This window comes from Salmo salar, chromosome 22, assembly GCF_965601325.2.
Source record: "Salmo salar chromosome 22, fSalSal1, whole genome shotgun sequence".
Lineage (NCBI taxonomy): Eukaryota > Metazoa > Chordata > Actinopteri > Salmoniformes > Salmonidae > Salmo > Salmo salar.
In genome coordinates this window covers 61185001-61202621 of record NC_138312.1, presented here as the reverse complement: position 1 = coordinate 61202621, position 17621 = coordinate 61185001, and the positions used below count along the sequence as shown (strand labels likewise).

The window sequence follows — 17621 nt, the reverse complement described above, 5'->3', positions numbered from 1 at the left end:
GCAGCCCAAATAAATGCTTCAGAGTTCAAGTAACAGACACATCTCAACATCAACTGTTCAGAGGAGACTGCGTGAATCAGGCCTTCATGGTTGAAATGCTGCAAAGAAACCACTACTAAAGGATACCAATAAGAAGAAGAGACTTGTTTAGGCCAAGAAACACGAGCAATGGACATTCGACTGGTGGAAATTGGTCCTTTGGTCCAAATTTGGCCTCCACAATCACCCGACCTCAAACCAATTGAGATGGTTTGGGATGAGTTGGACCCCAGAGTGAAGAAAAAGCAGGCAACACGTGCTCAGAATATGTGGGAGCTCTTTCAAGACTGTTGGAAAAAACATTCCAGTTGAAGCTGGTTGAGAGAATGCCAAGAGTGTGCAAAGCTGTCATCAAGGCAAACGGGAGGCTACTTTGAAGAATCTCAAATAGAAAATATATTATGACTTTTTTTTTTACACTTTTTGATTACTACTTGATTACATATGTTTTATTTCATAGTGTTGATGTGTTCACTATTATTCTACAGTGTAGTAAATAGTAAAAAAAAAAAAACCTTGAATGAGTAGGTGTGTGTGTGTGTGTGTGTGTGTGTGTGTGTGTGTGTGTGTGTGTGTGGTGTGTGTAATATATGTTTGTATCCTGCAGATCTGACACTCCTCTGATCTACAAGGCTGTTCCCAGCTGGTTTATTAGGGTGGAACACATGGTGGAGAAGCTGCTGGAAAACAATGACAAATGCTACTGGTAAGATCTGTTACAAGATCTAATATCCTTTTTACTTCTGTCCTACCGTATACATCCAACTCCCACTGCTGAGACCTGTTACAAGATCTAATATCCTCTTTACTTCTGTCCTACCGTACATCCAACTCCCACTGTTAAGACCTGTTATCTACTACAAGATGGCGCCGACAGAGATGTCCGCCTCGCTTCGAGTCCTTAGGAAACTATGCAGTATTTCGGTTTTTTTCTGTATTGTTTCTTACATTGTTACCCTTATGCTATTGGATATAAGAGCGACGTCAACTTACCAACATTACGACCAGGAATACGACTTTCCCGAAGAGGATCCTCTGTCCGTACCACCACCCAGGACATTGGATCTAATTCCAGTTGTCGACCCAAAACAACGGCGCGGCAGACGGAGCGGCCTCCTGGTCAGGCTCCGTAAACGTGCACATCACCCACTGCTTTCGAGTATACTACTCGCCAATGTCCAGTCTCTGGGCAACAAGGTAGACGAAATTAGAGCAAGGATTGCCTTCCAGAGAGACATCAGAGATTGTAACATTCTCCGTTTCACGGAAACATGGCTCTCTCGGGATATGTTGTCGGAATCGGTTCAGCCACCGGGCTTCTCCATGCATCGTACCGACAAAGATAAACACCTCTCTGGGAAGAGGAATGGCGGGGGCGTATGTTTTATTATTAACGACTCATGGTGTAATCATAACAACATACAGGAACTCAAGTCCTCCTGCTCACCCGACCTAGAATTCCTTACCCTCAAATGTCGGCCATTTTACCTCACAAGCGAATTCTTGTCAGTTATCGTCACAGCTGTGTACATTCCCCCTCAAGCAGACACCAAGACGGCCCTCAAGGAAGTTCACTGGACTCTATGTAAACTGGAAACCACATATCCTTGTGGCTGCATTTATTTTAGCTGGGGATTTGAACAAAGCAAATTTGAGAACAAGGCTACCTAAATTCTATCAGCATATTGATTGCACTATGCGCCGGGGGTAATACACTCGACCACTGCTACTCTAACTTCCGTGATGCATACAAAGCCCTCCCCCGCACTCCCTTCGGCAAATCCGACCGCAACTCCATCTTCCTCCTACCGTCTTATAGGCAGGAACTCAAACAGGATGTACCAGTGACTAGAACCATTCAACGCTGGTCTGACCAATCGGAATCCACGCTTCAAGGTTGTTTTGATCACGCGGACTGGGATATGTTCCGGTCAGCCTCAGAGGAAAAACATCGATCTATACGCTGACTCGGTGAGTGAGTTTTTATAAGGAAGTGTATAGGAGATGTTGTACCCACTGTGACTATTAAAACCTACCCTGACCAGAAACCGTGGATAGATGGCAGCATTTGCGCAAAACTGAAAGCGCGAACCACCACATTTAACCACGGAAAGAGGTCTGGGAATATGACTGAATATAAACAGTGTAGTTATTCCCTCCGCAAAGGCAATCAAACAAGCAAAATGCGGAGTGGAGTCGCAATTCAACGGCTCAGACACGAGATGTATGTGGCAGGGTCCACAGTCAATCACGGATTACAAAGGGAAAATCAGCCGCGTCGCTGACACCGTCACCCAGACAAACTAAACACCTTCTTTGCCCGCTTTGAGGATAATACAGTGCCACCGTCGCGGCTCGCTAACAAGGACTGCACCCCCCACGCTCTCCTTCTCCATAGCTAACGTGAGTAAAACATTTAAACGTGTTAACCCTCGCAAGGCTGTCGCTCCAGACGGCATCCCTAGCCGCGTCCTCAGAGCATGTGCAGACCAGCTGACTGGTGTGTTTACAGACATATTCAATCTCTCCCTATCCCAGTCTGCTGTCCCCACTTGCTTCAAGATGTCCACCATTATTCCTGTACCCAAGAAAGCGAAGGTAACTGAACTAAATAACTATCGCCCCGTAGCACTCACTTCTGTCATCATGAAGTGCTTTGAGAGTCTAGTCAAGGATCATATCACCTCCACCTTACCAGCCACCCTAGACCCACTTCAGTTTACATGCTGCCCAACAGGTCCACAGACGACGCAGTCGCCATCACACTGCACACTGCCCTATCCCATCTAGACGAGGAATACCTATGTAAGAATTCTGTTCATTGACTACAGCTCAGCCTTCAACACCATAGTACCCTCCAAACTCATCATCAAGCTGGAGGCCTGGGTCTCAACACCACCCTGTGCAATTGGGTCCTGGACTTCCTGATGGGCTGCCCCCAAGTGGTGAGGGTAGGTAACTACATCTCCACTCTGCTGATCCTCAACACTGGGGCCCCACAAGGGTGCGTTCTCAGCCCTCTCCCGTACTCCCTGTTCACCCATGACTGCATTGCCACGTACGCCTCCAACTCAATCATCAAGTTTGCAGACGACACAACAGTAGTAGGCTTGATTACCAACAACGATGAGGCGGCCTATAGGGAGGTGGTGAGGGCACTCGGAGTGTGGTGTCAGGAAAACAACCTCTCATTCAAAGTCAACAAAACAAAGGAGATGGTTGTGGACTTCAGGACACAGCAAAGGGAGCACCCCCCCATCCACATCGACGGGACAGCAGTGGAGAAGGTGGAAAGTTTTTTTTAAGTTCCTCGGCGTACACATCACGGACAAACTGAAATGGTCCACCCACACAGACAGTGTGGTGAAGAACCTCAGGAGGCTGAAGAAATTTGGCTCGTCACCCAAAACCCTGACAAACTTTTACAGATGCACAATCGAGAGCATCCTGTCGGGCTGTATCACCGCCTGGTACGGCTACTGCACCGCCCTCAACCCCAAGGCTCTCCAGAGGGTGGTGCGGCCTGCACAATGCATCACCGGGGGCAAGTGTGTGTGTGTGTGTGTGTGTGTGTGTGCGTGTGCGTGCGTGTGTGTGTGTGATGCTGATGTCGTAAACATTTGGCTATGTCATGCCAAACCCCTCAATCTACACTGTCATGCCAAACCCCCTCAATCTACACTGTCATGCCAAACCCCCCCAATCTACACTGTCATGCCAAACCCCTCAAGCTACACTGTCATGCCAAACCCCTCAATCTACACTGTCATGCCAAACCCCTTAATCTACACTGTCATGCCAAACCACTCAATCTACACTGTCATGCCAAACCCCCTCAATCTACACTGTCATGCCAAACCCCCCCAATCTACACTGTCATGCCAAACCCCTCAAGCTACACTGTCATGCCAAACCCCCCCAATCTACACTGTCATGCCAAACCCCTTAATCTACACTGTCATGCCAAACCCCTTAATCTACACTGTCATGCCAAACCACTCAATCTACACTGTCATGCCAAACCCCCTCAATCTACACTGTCATGCCAAACCCCCCCAATCTACACTGTCATGCCAAACCCCTCAAGCTACACTGTCATGCCAAACCCCCCAATCTACACTGTCATGCCAAACCCCCCCAATCTACACTGTCATGCCAAACCACTCAATCTACACTGTCATGCCAAACCCCTTAATCTACACTGTCATGCCAAACCCCTCAATCTACACTGTCATGCCAAACCCCTTAATCTACACTGTCATGCCAAACCCCTTAATCTACACTGTCATGCCAAACCCCCCCAATCTACACTGTCATGCCAAACCCCTTAATCTACACTGTCATGCCAAACCACTCAATCTATACTGTCATGCCAAACCCCCCAATCTACACTGTCATGCCAAACCCCCCCATCTACACTGTCATGCCAAACCCCTCCATCTACACTGTCATGCCAAACCCCCCCAATCTACACTGTCATGCCAAACCCCTCCATCTACACTGTCATGCCAAACCCCTCCATCTACACTGTCATGCCAAACCCCCCCCAATCTACACTGTCATGCCAAACCCCTCAATCTACACTGTCATGCCAAACCCCCCCAATCTACACTGTCATGCCAAACCCCTCAATCTACACTGTCATGCCAAACCCTAAATATCATGACATATTCTCAACTACACAGCAGGAATCCGTACTGAAGATTGTTCTGGTTCTTTGTGAGGTGGCGCCTCTTCTCCTCTCCTCTAATCAAGAAGATTTTGGCACGGGGCCCTCAAATCCTCAGCGTTCTACAGCTGCACCATTGAGAGCATCTTGACTGGCTGCATCACTGCTTGTTATGGCAACTGATTGGCATCCGACCGCAAGGCGCTACAGAAGGTGGTGTGGACAGCCCAGTACATCACTGGGGCCGGACCCCCTGCCATCCAGGACCTCTATACCAGGCGGTGGTGTGGACAGCCCAGTACATCACTGGGGCCGGACCCCCTGCCATCCAGGACCTCTATACCAGGCGGTGGTGTGGACAGCCCAGTACATCACTGGGGCCGGACCCCCTGCCATCCAGGACCTCTATACCAGGCGGTGGTGTGGACAGCCCAGTACATCACTGGGGCCGGACCCCCTGCCGTCCAGGACCTCTATACCAGGCGGTGGTGTGGACAGCCCAGTACATCACTGGGGCCGGACCCCCTGCCGTCCAGGACCTCTATACCAGGCGGTGGTGTGGACAGCCCAGTACATCACTGGGGCCGGACCCCCTGCCATCCAGGACCTATATACCAGGCGGTGGTGTGGACAGCCCAGTACACCCCTGGGGCCGGACCCCCTGCCATCCAGGACCTCTATACCAGGTGGTGGTGTGGACAGCCCAGTACACCACTGGGGCCGGACCCCCTGCCGTCCAGGACCTCTATACCAGGCGGTGGTGTGGACAGCCCAGTACACCCCTGGGGCCGGACCCCCTGCCATCCAGGTACTCTATACCAGGCGGTGGTGTGGACAGCCCAGTACATCACTGGGGCCGAACCCCCTGCCGTCCAGGACCTCTATACCAGGCGGTGGTGTGGACAGCCCAGTACATCACTGGGGCCGAACCCCCTGCCGTCCAGGACCTCTATACCAGGCGGTGGTGTGGACAGCCCAGTACATCACTGGGGCCGGACCCCCTGCCATCCAGGACCTCTATACCAGGCGGTGGTGTGGACAGCCCAGTACACCCCTGGGGCCGGACCCCCTGCCATCCAGGTACTCTATACCAGGTGGTGGTGTGGACAGCCCAGTACACCACTGGGGCCGGACCCCCTGCCGTCCAGGACCTCTATACCAGGCGGTGGTGTGGACAGCCCAGTACACCCCTGGGGCCGGACCCCCTGCCATCCAGGTACTCTATACCAGGTGGTGGTGTGGACAGCCCAGTACATCACTGGGGCCGAACCCCCTGCCGTCCAGGACCTCTATACCAGGCGGTGGTGTGGACAGCCCAGTACACCACTGGGGCCGGACCCCCTGCCATCCAGGACCTCTATACCAGGCGGTGGTGTGGACAGCCCAGTACATCACTGGGGCCGGACCCCCTGCCGTCCAGGACCTCTATACCAGGCGGTGGTGTGGACAGCTCAGTACACCACTGGGGCCGGACCCCCTGCCGTCCAGGACCTCTATACCAGGCGGTGGTGTGGACAACCCAGTACATCACTGGGGCCGGACCCCCTGCCGTCCAGGACCTCTATACCAGGCGGTGGTGTGGACAGCTCAGTACATCACTGTTTCTCCTTGTTTTGGGTTCTGTGTTGGTGGGCTGTTGATTATAGCTAGTGTCCTGATGTCCACCTGCTCTGCATTTAATTTAAATCCTTAATTCTTTAATTATTTGAAGTTCTATATGATGTAAATTACTTTTCATAGCACCGTATTTTGGTCTGACTTTTTGTTTTGGAGTTGATGGGTGGAAATTCAGTCTTTTTTTTCTCACAGAATGTAGGGTTACATTTTTTATTTTATTTTTATTATCGAGCTAATTAATGTTATTTTTAGAACCAGACTTGGTACATCTGTATTGGACTATACACCCTGCAGGGAAATGTGCCAGCTCTGCGGTCGTGTTGCTCTGCGGCCGTGTTGCTCTGCGGCCGTGTTGCTCTGGGTAATTTGGGTCTCTGTAGAGGTTGGATACCTCCGTTCCCTTATCTAGCACGAGGCCGCACAGGACAGCAGCACAGGACAGCAGCACAGGACAGCAGCACAGGACAGCAGCACAGGACAGCAGCACACTGTAAATTGTCCATTTAGGATGGCTAGAGAGGGTGGTAATGGGGAGAAATAATTCCATAGATTTTTTTTAAATAGAAATGCTTCTCACAAATGGGAATTGTTGAACTCATTGGACTACTAGAGGAACCTGATGCCATTTACAGGGACGTATTCTCCTGTGGCTGAGATGGGAGTGGCTTGTCCCAAAAACAGAACGCTTCTGTCCCAAATGGTACACTAGTCCCTTTATAGTGCACTAGGTTTAACCTGGGCCTGGTCAACAGTAGTGCACTAGATTTAACCTGGGCCTGGTTAACAGTAGGGCACTATACAGGGAATAGGGTGCCATTTGGGACTCACACAAGGAAAAAGGAGAGAAAGAGGGAGAAGATGCCTGGAAGGGGGGTTTTAACTTGGAGGGGGGGGGGGGGGGCTTTTAACCCCTGTGCGGCGGGACGGACATCCAGCGAAAAATCCTATCACCATTAGCATAACAAAATGTAATCTTTTTTTTTTTTCAAATTATATCGTTTTATAGATACACCTCTCCTGAATCGAACCACGTTGTCCGATTTCAAAAAGGCTTTACAGCAAAAGCAAAACATTAGATTATGTTAGAGGAGTATATCGTAAAAGTAGCCACATAGCCATTTTCCGACCAACCACATGCATCACAAATAACCAAAAAACAGCTAAATGCAGCACTAACCTTTGACAATCTTCATCATATGACACTCCTAGGACATCATGTTACACAATACATGCATTATTTTGTTCGATAAAGTTCATATTTATATATAAAAACAGCATTTTACATCGGTGCGTAATGTTGACTATTTTCCCTCAAATGCATCCGATGAAACAGCGCTACAATTTACTAAATTACTATTCGAAAACATTTTTAAAATGTAATATTGTCATTCTAAGATTTATAGATGAATATCTCTTGAAACCACCTGTAATGTCAGATTTAAAAATAACTATACTGGGTAATCACACTTTGCGATAAAAGGGGATGCGATACTCAGAACAATAGGCTAGCAATACAGGTCAGCGCCATCTTGGAACAATCGCATATCAAATCTAGTCTTGTATACTATTGTCAATAATCCCTTACCTTTGATTATCTTCATCCTTAGGCACTTCCAGGAATCCCAGGTCCACAACAAATGTATTTTCGTTCGAAAACGTTCATCCTTTATGTTCCATTAGCTTGTTGTTTTTAGCGCGTTCTGAAGGCTGCACCAAAAGTTCCGACGTGCGCGGGGCTACTCTTTCAACAAAATGCATTTTTTTCTTATTTAGGTTCGTTCAAACATGTCAAACGTTGTATAACATAAATCTTTAGGGCCTTTTTCAACCAGAGCTCCAATAAGATTCAAGGGGGACGATTGCATTGTCTTAATAAACGTTTCGAAAGGGGAGGGTAGCCAGGGGCGCCGGCCTCATAATGGTGATGGCCCTCTCCGTGTGACCACGTTCCACAGACTCTCATTCTGTCAGTTTTCACAGTAGGAGACTCAAATCACTTTGTAAAGACTGGGGACATCTAGTGGAAGCAATCGGAAGTGCTCAATGAACCATAGCTCACGGTGTGATTAATAGGCAACGTGATGAAGTTGAGTCCGCAATTCAGAATTCCACTTCCTGTTTCGATCTGTCTCGGGGTTTTGACTGCCATATGAGTTCTGTTATACTCACAGACACCATTCAAACAGTTTTAGAAACTTTAGGGTGTTTTCTATCCACAAGTATTAATTATATGCATATCCTAGCTTCTGAGTTTGAGTAGTAGGCCGTTTAAAATGGGCACAATTTTATTTCAAAATGCGCTGTGGCGCCCCCTATCCTAGGCGACCGTCAAGAGGTTAACCTGGACGGGGGAGTTTTTAACCTGAACGGGGGGGGGGGGGTTTAACCTGGACGGGGGGGGGGGGGGGGGGGGGAGCTTTTAACCTGGACGAGGGGGGGGGGGCTTTTAACCTGGACGAGGGGGGGGGGGTGCTTTTAACCTGGACGAGGGGGGGGGGGGCTTTTAACCTGGACGGGGGGGGGAGCTTTTAACCTGGACGAGGGGGGAGTTTTTAACCTGGACGGGGGGAGCTTTTAACCAGGACGGGGGGAGCTTTTAACCAGGACGGGGGGTGCTTTTAACCAGGACGGGGGGAGCTTTTAACCAGGACGGGGGGAGCTTTTAACCAGGACGGGGGGAGCTTTTAACCAGGACGGGGGGGGGGGGGGGGAGCTTTTAACCTTGAAGAAGAAAATGCATCTGGGTTTATTTAGAAAATGTACTAGAGGCCAGCTGGATATAGTCAATGCGACTCTGTTCTAGTTTCTGTCTTAGTCTTTCCTAATATGTAAAGCAACAAGCTTTATATTTAATCACTGAGATTATGTCAGGTCATAGTGTTAATGAGTCCTTGGTCCCAATTCTCCAGTCCTTTTTCCCTGACGTGTGCACTACCCCAACACAGATTTAAAAGCATATGATTGGGACACAAGGGGATTGTTAGTTGTGTTACTTGTCAGGATGTCGGCCATGTTGTGTCAGTCATGGAAAAATGTAGTTCAGTGAAATGGAGTCAGTCCCATCACATTTCTTTATCGCTCTTTTTTTTTTCTCGCATTTTTCTACTGTGTACTGAAATGAACTGTTCATTCATAGTACAAAATGGCCATGTAGGAATGAGACCCAGAGATACAGAGAAGATATGAGAAGATAATAACATCTTCATGGGATTTCCAGCCGTTCTGTTGGCCTTTTTTTGGTTGAGTTCAGGCCAGTCCGCTCCCCAGGTGAAAGATGACCTCATCAGACCAGTTCAGATCAGACCAGATCAGAGCAGATAGGACCAGTTCAGATCAGACCAGTTCAGACCAGTTCAGATCAGACCAGATCAGACCAGTTTAGCCAACTAGAGATATCTAATAGAGGCCAGATGGATAATGACATGTTGCTGCTGTTGCCTGCTAGTTTCAGTGGTAGTCGTTCTAGTTTTGGCTCTTCTGTTAAATCACTGAAATTATGTTGGGTCTTCCCATCCCTGGCTGACAGACTTGTTCAATTATATTACATAAGGCAGTCTTGTATAACCTGATGTCTGTCTAGAGGAATGTTTTTTTTTCTCATTCTGATACAGGATAACCTCGTCTCTCCCCGGACCTCGTCTCCCCGGTCTGTCTGGACCTCGTCTGTCTGGACCTCGTCTCCCCGGACCTCGTCTCTCCCCGGACCTCGTCTCCCCGGTCTGTCCGGACCTCGTCTCTCCCCGGACCTCGTCTCCCCGGTCTGTCCGGACCTCGTCTCTCCCCGGACCTCGTCTCCCCGGTCTGTCCGGACCTCGTCTCTCCCCGGACCTCGTCTCCCCGGTCTGTCCGGACCTCGTCTCTCCCCGGACCTCGTCTCCCCGGTCTGTCTGGACCTCGTCTGTCTGGACCTCGTCTCTCCCCGGACCTCGTCTCCCCGGTCTGTCTGGACCTCGTCTCTCCCCGAACCTCGTCTCCCCGGTCTGTCTGGACCTCGTCTCTCCCCGGTCTGTCTGGACCTCGTCTCTCCCCGGACCTCGTCTCCCCGGTCTGTCTGGACCTCGTCTCTCCCCGGACCTCGTCTCCCCGGTCTGTCCGGACCTCGTCTCTCCCCGGACCTCGTCTCCCCGGTCTGTCTGGACCTCGTCTGTCTGGACCTCGTCTCCCCGGACCTCGTCTCCCCGGTCTGTCCGGACCTCGTCTCCCCGGACCTCGTCTCCCCGGTCTGTCTGGACCTCGTCTGTCTGGACCTCGTCTCTCCCCGGACCTCGTCTCCCCGGAACCTCGTCTCTCCCCGGAACCTCGTCTCTCCCCGGAACCTCGTCTCTCCCCGGAACCTCGTCTCCCCGGATCTCGTCTGTCCCCGAAACCTCGTCTCTCCCCGGAACCTCGTCTCTCCCCGGAACCTCGTCTCCCCGGTCTGTCCGGACCTCGTCTCCCCGGTCTGTCCGGACCTCGTCTCCCCGGTTTCCCCGCACCTCGTCTCCCCGGACCTCGTCTCCCCGGTCTGTCCGGGCCTCGTCTGTCCGGTCTGTCCGGACCTCGTCTGTCCGGGCCTCGTCTGTCCGGTCTGTCCGGGCCTCGTCTGTCCGGTTTCCCCGGGCCTCGTCTGTCCGGACCTCGTCTGTCCGGACCTCGTCTGTCCGGGCCTCGTCTGTCCGGTTTCCCCGGGCCTCGTCTGTCCGGACCTCGTCTGTCCGGACCTCGTCTGTCCGGGCCTCGTCTGTCCGGTCTGTCCGGGCCTCGTCTGTCCGGTTTCCCCGGACCTCGTCTGTCCGGACCTCGTCTGTCCGGACCTCGTCTGTCCGGGCCTCGTCTGTCCGGTTTCCCCGGGCCTCGTCTGTCCGGGCCTCGTCTGTCCGGTCTGTCCGGGCCTCGTCTGTCCGGTTTCCCCGGACCTCGTCTGTCCGGACCTCGTCTGTCCGGGCCTCGTCTGTCCGGGCCTCGTCTCCCCGGTTTCCCCAGACCTCGTCTCCCCGGTCTCCCCAGATCTCGTCTCCCCGGTCTGTCTGGACCTCGTCCGGACCTCGTATCCCCGGTCTGTCTGGGTCCTGAATAGGGCGCGCTATATAATATGTAGGGAATAGGGTGCCATTTGGGGCTTATGTTTTGTTTATCATTGATCTGATTCTCCATCAAGCTAACAGTGGTTCTCTCTCACCCCTCCTCTCTCTCTCACCCCTCCTCTCTCTCTCTCTCTCTCTCTCTCTCTTCCTCCACCCCTCCTGTCTCTGTCTCTCTCTCTCCCCGCTTCTCTCGCTGACTCACTCCTCTCCTCCCAGGGTTCCTGAGTTTGTGCGGGAGCGTCGTTTTGGTAACTGGCTGAGGGATGCGCGTGATTGGGCCGTTTCCAGGAACCGCTATTGGGGCACGCCCATCCCCCTCTGGTGCAGCGACGACTTTGAGGAGGTCAGACGCGCACACACACACACACACACACACACACACACACACACACACACACACACACACACACAGTAACTTTAAGGAGGTCATTAACCATCTTTCTGACACACATAAAGTTAGTGAAGTCCAGCTCTACCTTCATAGCAGTAGAACATGGGAGTCAAACCGTTTATTATCGGTTCAGTAAAGAACTCTCTTTTATTTCTCTGACGAAAAACGATTAGCTTTATTACACATCAGAATAATTCCTTAAAAATGAACAAATCACTATTGACTACTCTTCTCTGAATCTCTTCTGCAACCCTAAATGTTTTTCTAGCATTTTCAAAGGCCTTCATCCACTGAAACCTCGTGACTTTATCGAACCAGGGAGTGGATGGTTAGACTAACACAACGACATGTGTTCTGAGCCATCTCTCTACGGCTGGTCCTGAAACACCGTCTTCATTTACATGTCAGAATTGGGTTTTATGATTGTGTGAAAAAATGAAATGAGCAACTCTCTCTGATTTTTAAAAGGACAGGGAGAGAGCAACCGGAGGAGCGACCTGCTTCCTAGAAATAGCAGTCTGGCTGGGTCTGTTACCAGGCGACAGTGGTCTACGGAGGAGGGGCTGGAGGAGAGGATGAGGAGAGGAGATGGAGGGAGGGATAGGGAGATGGAGGGAGGGATAGGGAGATGGAGGGAGGGAGATGGAGGGAGGGATAGGGAGATGGAGGGAGGGATAGGGAGATGGAGGGAGGGATAGAGAGATGGATGGAGGCGGAGGAGAGGGAGGGAGGGAGGCGGAGGAGAGAGAGGGAGGGAGGCGGAGGAGAGAGAGGGAGGGAGGCGGAGGAGAGAGAGGAGGGAGGCGGAGGAGAGGGAGGGAGGCGGAGGAGGGGAGGGAGGGAGGCGGAGGGAGGGAGGCGGAGGAGAGGGAGGGAGGGAGGCGGAGGAGAGGGAGGGAGGGAGGGAGGCGGAGGGACGGAGGGAGGGAGGCGGAGGAGAGGAGAGGGAGAGGAGAGGGAGGGAGGCGGAGCAGAGGGAGGGAGGGAGGCGGAGGAGAGGGAGGGAGGGAGGCGGAGCAGATCGGAGAGAGATGGGAGGCGGAGAGAGAAGGGAGGCGGAGAGAGATGGGAGGCGGGAGGGAGGCGGAGCAGAGAGATTGAGGGAGGAGAGCGATGGATGGATGGAGGGGCCGGGCACTCTGTCTCCCTCTCAGCGCTCTCTCCCCCATCTCCACTTTCTCTCTCCCTTCATCTCTCTGTCGTACGACACACTCCGTATCTGGGCCAACTACCTTAATCTGTTTGAAATTGGAGCAGAATTACAGACACCTGTCTGCCAGCTAGCCTTGAGCTTTAACCACCTGTCTGCCAGCTAGCCTTGAGTTTTAACCACCTGTCTGCCAGATAGCCTTGAGCTTTATTAACCACCTGTCTGCCAGCTAGCCTAGAGCTTTATTAACCACCTGTCTGCCAGCTAGCCTAGAGCTTTATTAACCACCTGTCTGCCAGCTAGCCTTGAGCTTTATTAATCACCTGTCTGCCAGCTAGTCTAGAGCTTTAACCACCTGTCTGCCAGCTAGCCTAGAGCTTTATTAACCACCTGTCTGCCAGCTAGCCTAGAGCTTTATTAACCACCTGTCTGCCAGCTAGCCTAGAGCTTTATTAACCACCTGTCTGCCAGCTAGCCTAGAGCTTTATTAACCACCTGTCTGCCAGCCAGCCTTGAGCTTTATTAACCACCTGTCTGCCAGCTAGTCTAGAGCTTTAACCACCTGTCTGCCAGCTAGCCTAGAGCTTTAACCACCTGTCTGCCGGCTAGCCTTGAGCTTTATTAACCACCTGTCTGCCAGCTAGCCTTGAGCTTTATTAACCACCTGTCTGCCAGCTAGTCTAGAGCTTTAATCACCTGTCTGCCAGCTAGTCTAGAGCTTTAACCACCTGTCTGCCAGCTAGCCTTGAGCTTTATTAACCACCTGTCTGCCAGCTAGCCTTGAGCTTTATTAACCACCTGTCTGCCAGCTAGCCTTGAGCTTTATTAACCACCTGTCTGCCAGCTAGCCTAGAGCTTTATTAACCACCTGTCTGCCAGCTAGCCTTGAGCTTTATTAACCACCTGTCTGCCAGCTAGCCTTGAGCTTTATTAACCACCTGTCTGCCAGCTAGCCTTGAGCTTTAACCACCTGTCTGCCAGCTAGCCTAGAGCTTTAACCACCTGTCTGCCAGCTAGCCTTGAGCTTTATTAACCACCTGTCTGCCAGCTAGCCTAGAGCTTTATTAACCACCTGTCTGCCAGCTAGCCTTGAGCTTTATTAACCACCTGTCTGCCAGCTAGCCTAGAGCTTTATTAAACACCTGTCTGCCAGCTAGCCTTGAGCTTTATTAACCACCTGTCTGCCAGCTAGTCTAGAGCTTTAACCACCTGTCTGCCAGCTAGCCTTGAGCTTTATTAACCACCTGTCTGCCAGCTAGCCTAGAGCTTTATTAACCACCTGTCTGCCAGCTAGCCTTGAGCTTTATTAACCACCTGTCTGCCAGCTAGTCTAGAGCTTTAACCACCTGTCTGCCAGCTAGCCTAGAGCTTTAACCACCTGTCTGCCAGCTAGCCTTGAGCTTTATTAACCACCTGTCTGCCAGCTAGTCTAGAGCTTTATTAACCACCTGTCTGCCAGCTAGTCTAGAGCTTTAACCACCTGTCTGCCAGCTAGCCTAGAGCTTTAACCACCTGTCTGCCAGCTAGCCTTGAGCTTTATTAACCACCTGTCTGCCAGCTAGTCTAGAGCTTTATTAACCACCTGTCTGCCAGCTAGCCTTGAGCTTTATTAACCACCTGTCTGCCAGCTAGTTTAGAGCTTTAACCACCTGTCTGCCAGCTAGCCTTGAGCTTTATTAACCACCTGTCTGCCAGCTGGGAATCTGTCAAATCACAGTTTATTTGTCTTGTATTCAGAACATTCCTCTCGGAATGCCGTGTCACCGTGGCCACGGTGATGCTGTTGGCGGCCAGTTAAATTAGCCCCGAGGTTGCCTTGATAAATCTTCTTCATTCTCTTCAATTAAATACCATGACTGTTTTCTCATTCGCTGGGAATGTTTGAAATGTCTGATATACTTTACAAACCTGCAAACTGCGTACCTGACATACTTTTGGTGATATCCTTATCTAGCCTACTGCGTACCATTTTTTTTTTTTTTTAAATAGACATTTTCCTGTGTAACACTCATTAACCCTTGACTCGTGGGAATTGGCCTATATGGATAGAGATGCATTGAAATGTTTATAAAAGAAGAAATATGAAAAATAACCAATGGTTAACAAATGAAAATGGAGATTTATGATGTAAATTATTTAGGACAAAGGTGAGGACACGAGTTGGCCCTGACTCAGGTGTTTTGGCTCGTATGACGTCAAAGCTGTATTTTATTATAATCCTCAACGTCTCATCTTTCAAAATACATGGAGTCCTTTTTAATGTACAGCATGTCCCTCACTCTGACAACACAACATTAGCATAGGGGACCGGTGGGTATCGGTAAATAGGGGACCGGTGGGTATCGGTAAATAGGGGACCGGTGGGTATCGGTAAATAGGGGACCGGTGGGTATCGGTAAATAGGGGACCGGTGGGTATTGGTGAATAGGGGACCGGTGGGTATCGGTGAATAGGGGACCGGTGGGTATCGGTAAATAGGGGACCGGTGGGTATTGGTGAATAGGGGACTGGTGGGTATTGGTGAATAGGGGACCGGTGGGTATCGGTGAATAGGGGACCGGTGGGGGTATGGGGCCGGTGGGAGGAATAGGGGACCGGTGGGTATTGGTGAATAGGGGACCGGTGGGTAGGGGACCGGTGGGTATCGGTGAATAGGGGACCGGTGGGTATCGGTAAATAGGGGACCGGTGGGTATCGGTGAATAGGGGACCGGTGGGTATCGGTGAATAGGGGACCGGTGGGTATTGGTGAGTAGGGGACCGGTGGGTATTGGTGAATAGGGGACCGGTGGGTATCGGTGGTAGGGGAACGGTGGGAGGGGACCGGTGGGTATTGGTGAATAGGGGACCGGTGGGTAGGGGACCGGTGGGTATCGGTGAATAGGGGACCGGTGGGTATCGGTGAGTAGGGGACCGGTGGGTATCGGTGAATAGGGGACCGGTGGGTATCGGTGAATAGGGGACCGGTGGGTATCGGTGAATAGGGGACCGGTGGGTACGGGGGGGGACCGGCGGGTATCGGTGAGTAGGGGACCGGCGGGTAGGGGACCGGTGGGTATCGGTGAGTAGGGGATCGGTGGGTATCGGTGAGTAGGGGGCCGGTGGGTATCGGTGAGTAGGGGACCGGCGAGTATCGGTGAGTAGGGGACCGGCGGGTAGGGGACCGGCGGGTAGGGGGGCCGGCGGGTATCGGTGAATAGGGGACCGGTGGGTATCGGTGAGTAGGGGACCGGTGGGTATCGGTGAATAGGGGACCGGTGGGTATCGGTGAGTAGGGGACCGGTGGGTATCGGTGAGTAGGGGACCGGTGGGTAGGGGACCGGCGGGTAGGGGACCGGTGGGTATCGGTGAGTAGGGGACCGGTGGGTAGGGGACCGGTGGGTATCGGTGGGTAGGGGGCCGGTGGGTATCGGTGAGTAGGGGACCGGCGGGTATCGGTGAGTAGGGGACCGGCGGGTATCGGTGAGTAGGGGACCGGCGGGTATCGGTGAGTAGGGGACCGGCGGGTATCGGTGAGTAGGGGACCGGCGGGTATCGGTGAGTAGGGGACCGGCGGGTATCGGTGAGTAGGGGACCGGCGGGTATCGGTGAGTAGGGGACCGGCGGGTATCGGTGAGGAGGGGACCGGCGGGTATCGGTGAGTAGGGGACCGGTGGGTAGGGGACCGGCGGGTATCGGTGAGTAGGGGACCGGCGGGTATCGGTGAGTAGGGGACCGGTGGGTATCGGTGAGTAGGGGACCGGTGGGTATCGGTGAATTGCTACATCCCTAACCAACGCACACACCGACCATCTTCAGCTGTCTGTCATTTACAGGAAGACAGAATGGAGGCTACTGCTCTGTTGCTGACTGTGTGTGTGTGTGTGTGTGTGTGTGTGTGTGTGTCCAGGTGGTGTGTGTAGGATCCATTGCTGAGCTGGAGGAGTTGACGGGAGTGAAAGTAACTGATCTGCATCGGGAGAGGTGAGTCACTGATCGTCTGCAGCGATTATACACACACACACACACACACACACACACACACACACACACAACACAACACACACACAGTGATGGTTGGACGCAACACAGACAAGGTTCAGATCACTAACAGGAGATGGGAGGTTATCCTGGATGACTGACACGCTGTCATTACCCTAAATAATGAATCACCCTCTAATCAACCACCCTCAATAATGAGCCATCCTCTTTAATGCTATCCTCGGGCCATCCTCTTTAATGCTATCCTCGGGCCATCCTCTTTAATGCTATCCTCGGGCCATCCTCTTTAATGCCATCATTGAGCAATCCTCTTTAATGCTATCCTCGGGCCATCCTCTTTAATGCTATCATTGAGCCATCCTCTTTAATGCTATCCTCGGGCCATCCTCTTTAATGCTATCATTGAGCCATCCTCTTTAATGCCATCATTGAGCCATCCTCTTTAATGCTATCCTCGGGCCATCCTCTTTAATGCTATCATTGAGCCATCCTCTTTAATGCTATCCTCGGGCCATCCTCTTTAATGCTATCATTGAGCCATCCTCTTTAATGCCATCATTGAGCCATCCTCTTTAATGCTATCCTCGGGCCATCCTCTTTAATGCTATCCTCGGGCCATCCTCTTTAATGCTATCATTGAGCCATCCTCTTTAATGCTATCCTCGGGCCATCCTCTTTAATGCTATCATTGAGCCATCCTCTTTAATGCTAT

The 17621-nt window shown here is 51.7% G+C and overlaps 1 protein-coding gene across 1 annotated transcript in view; it reads left to right on the top strand.

Annotated features, from left to right (window-relative positions):
• iars1 (isoleucyl-tRNA synthetase 1) overlaps positions 1 to 17621 on the top strand; it is a 147415-nt gene that overhangs the window by 50378 nt on the left and 79416 nt on the right. Inside the window, exons 13-15 of the mRNA XM_082967730.1 lie at positions 647 to 745; positions 11605 to 11731; positions 16818 to 16891. Coding sequence (XP_082823856.1) covers positions 647 to 745; positions 11605 to 11731; positions 16818 to 16891 — 300 coding nt within the window. The remainder of the gene's footprint in view (positions 1 to 646; positions 746 to 11604; positions 11732 to 16817; positions 16892 to 17621) is intronic.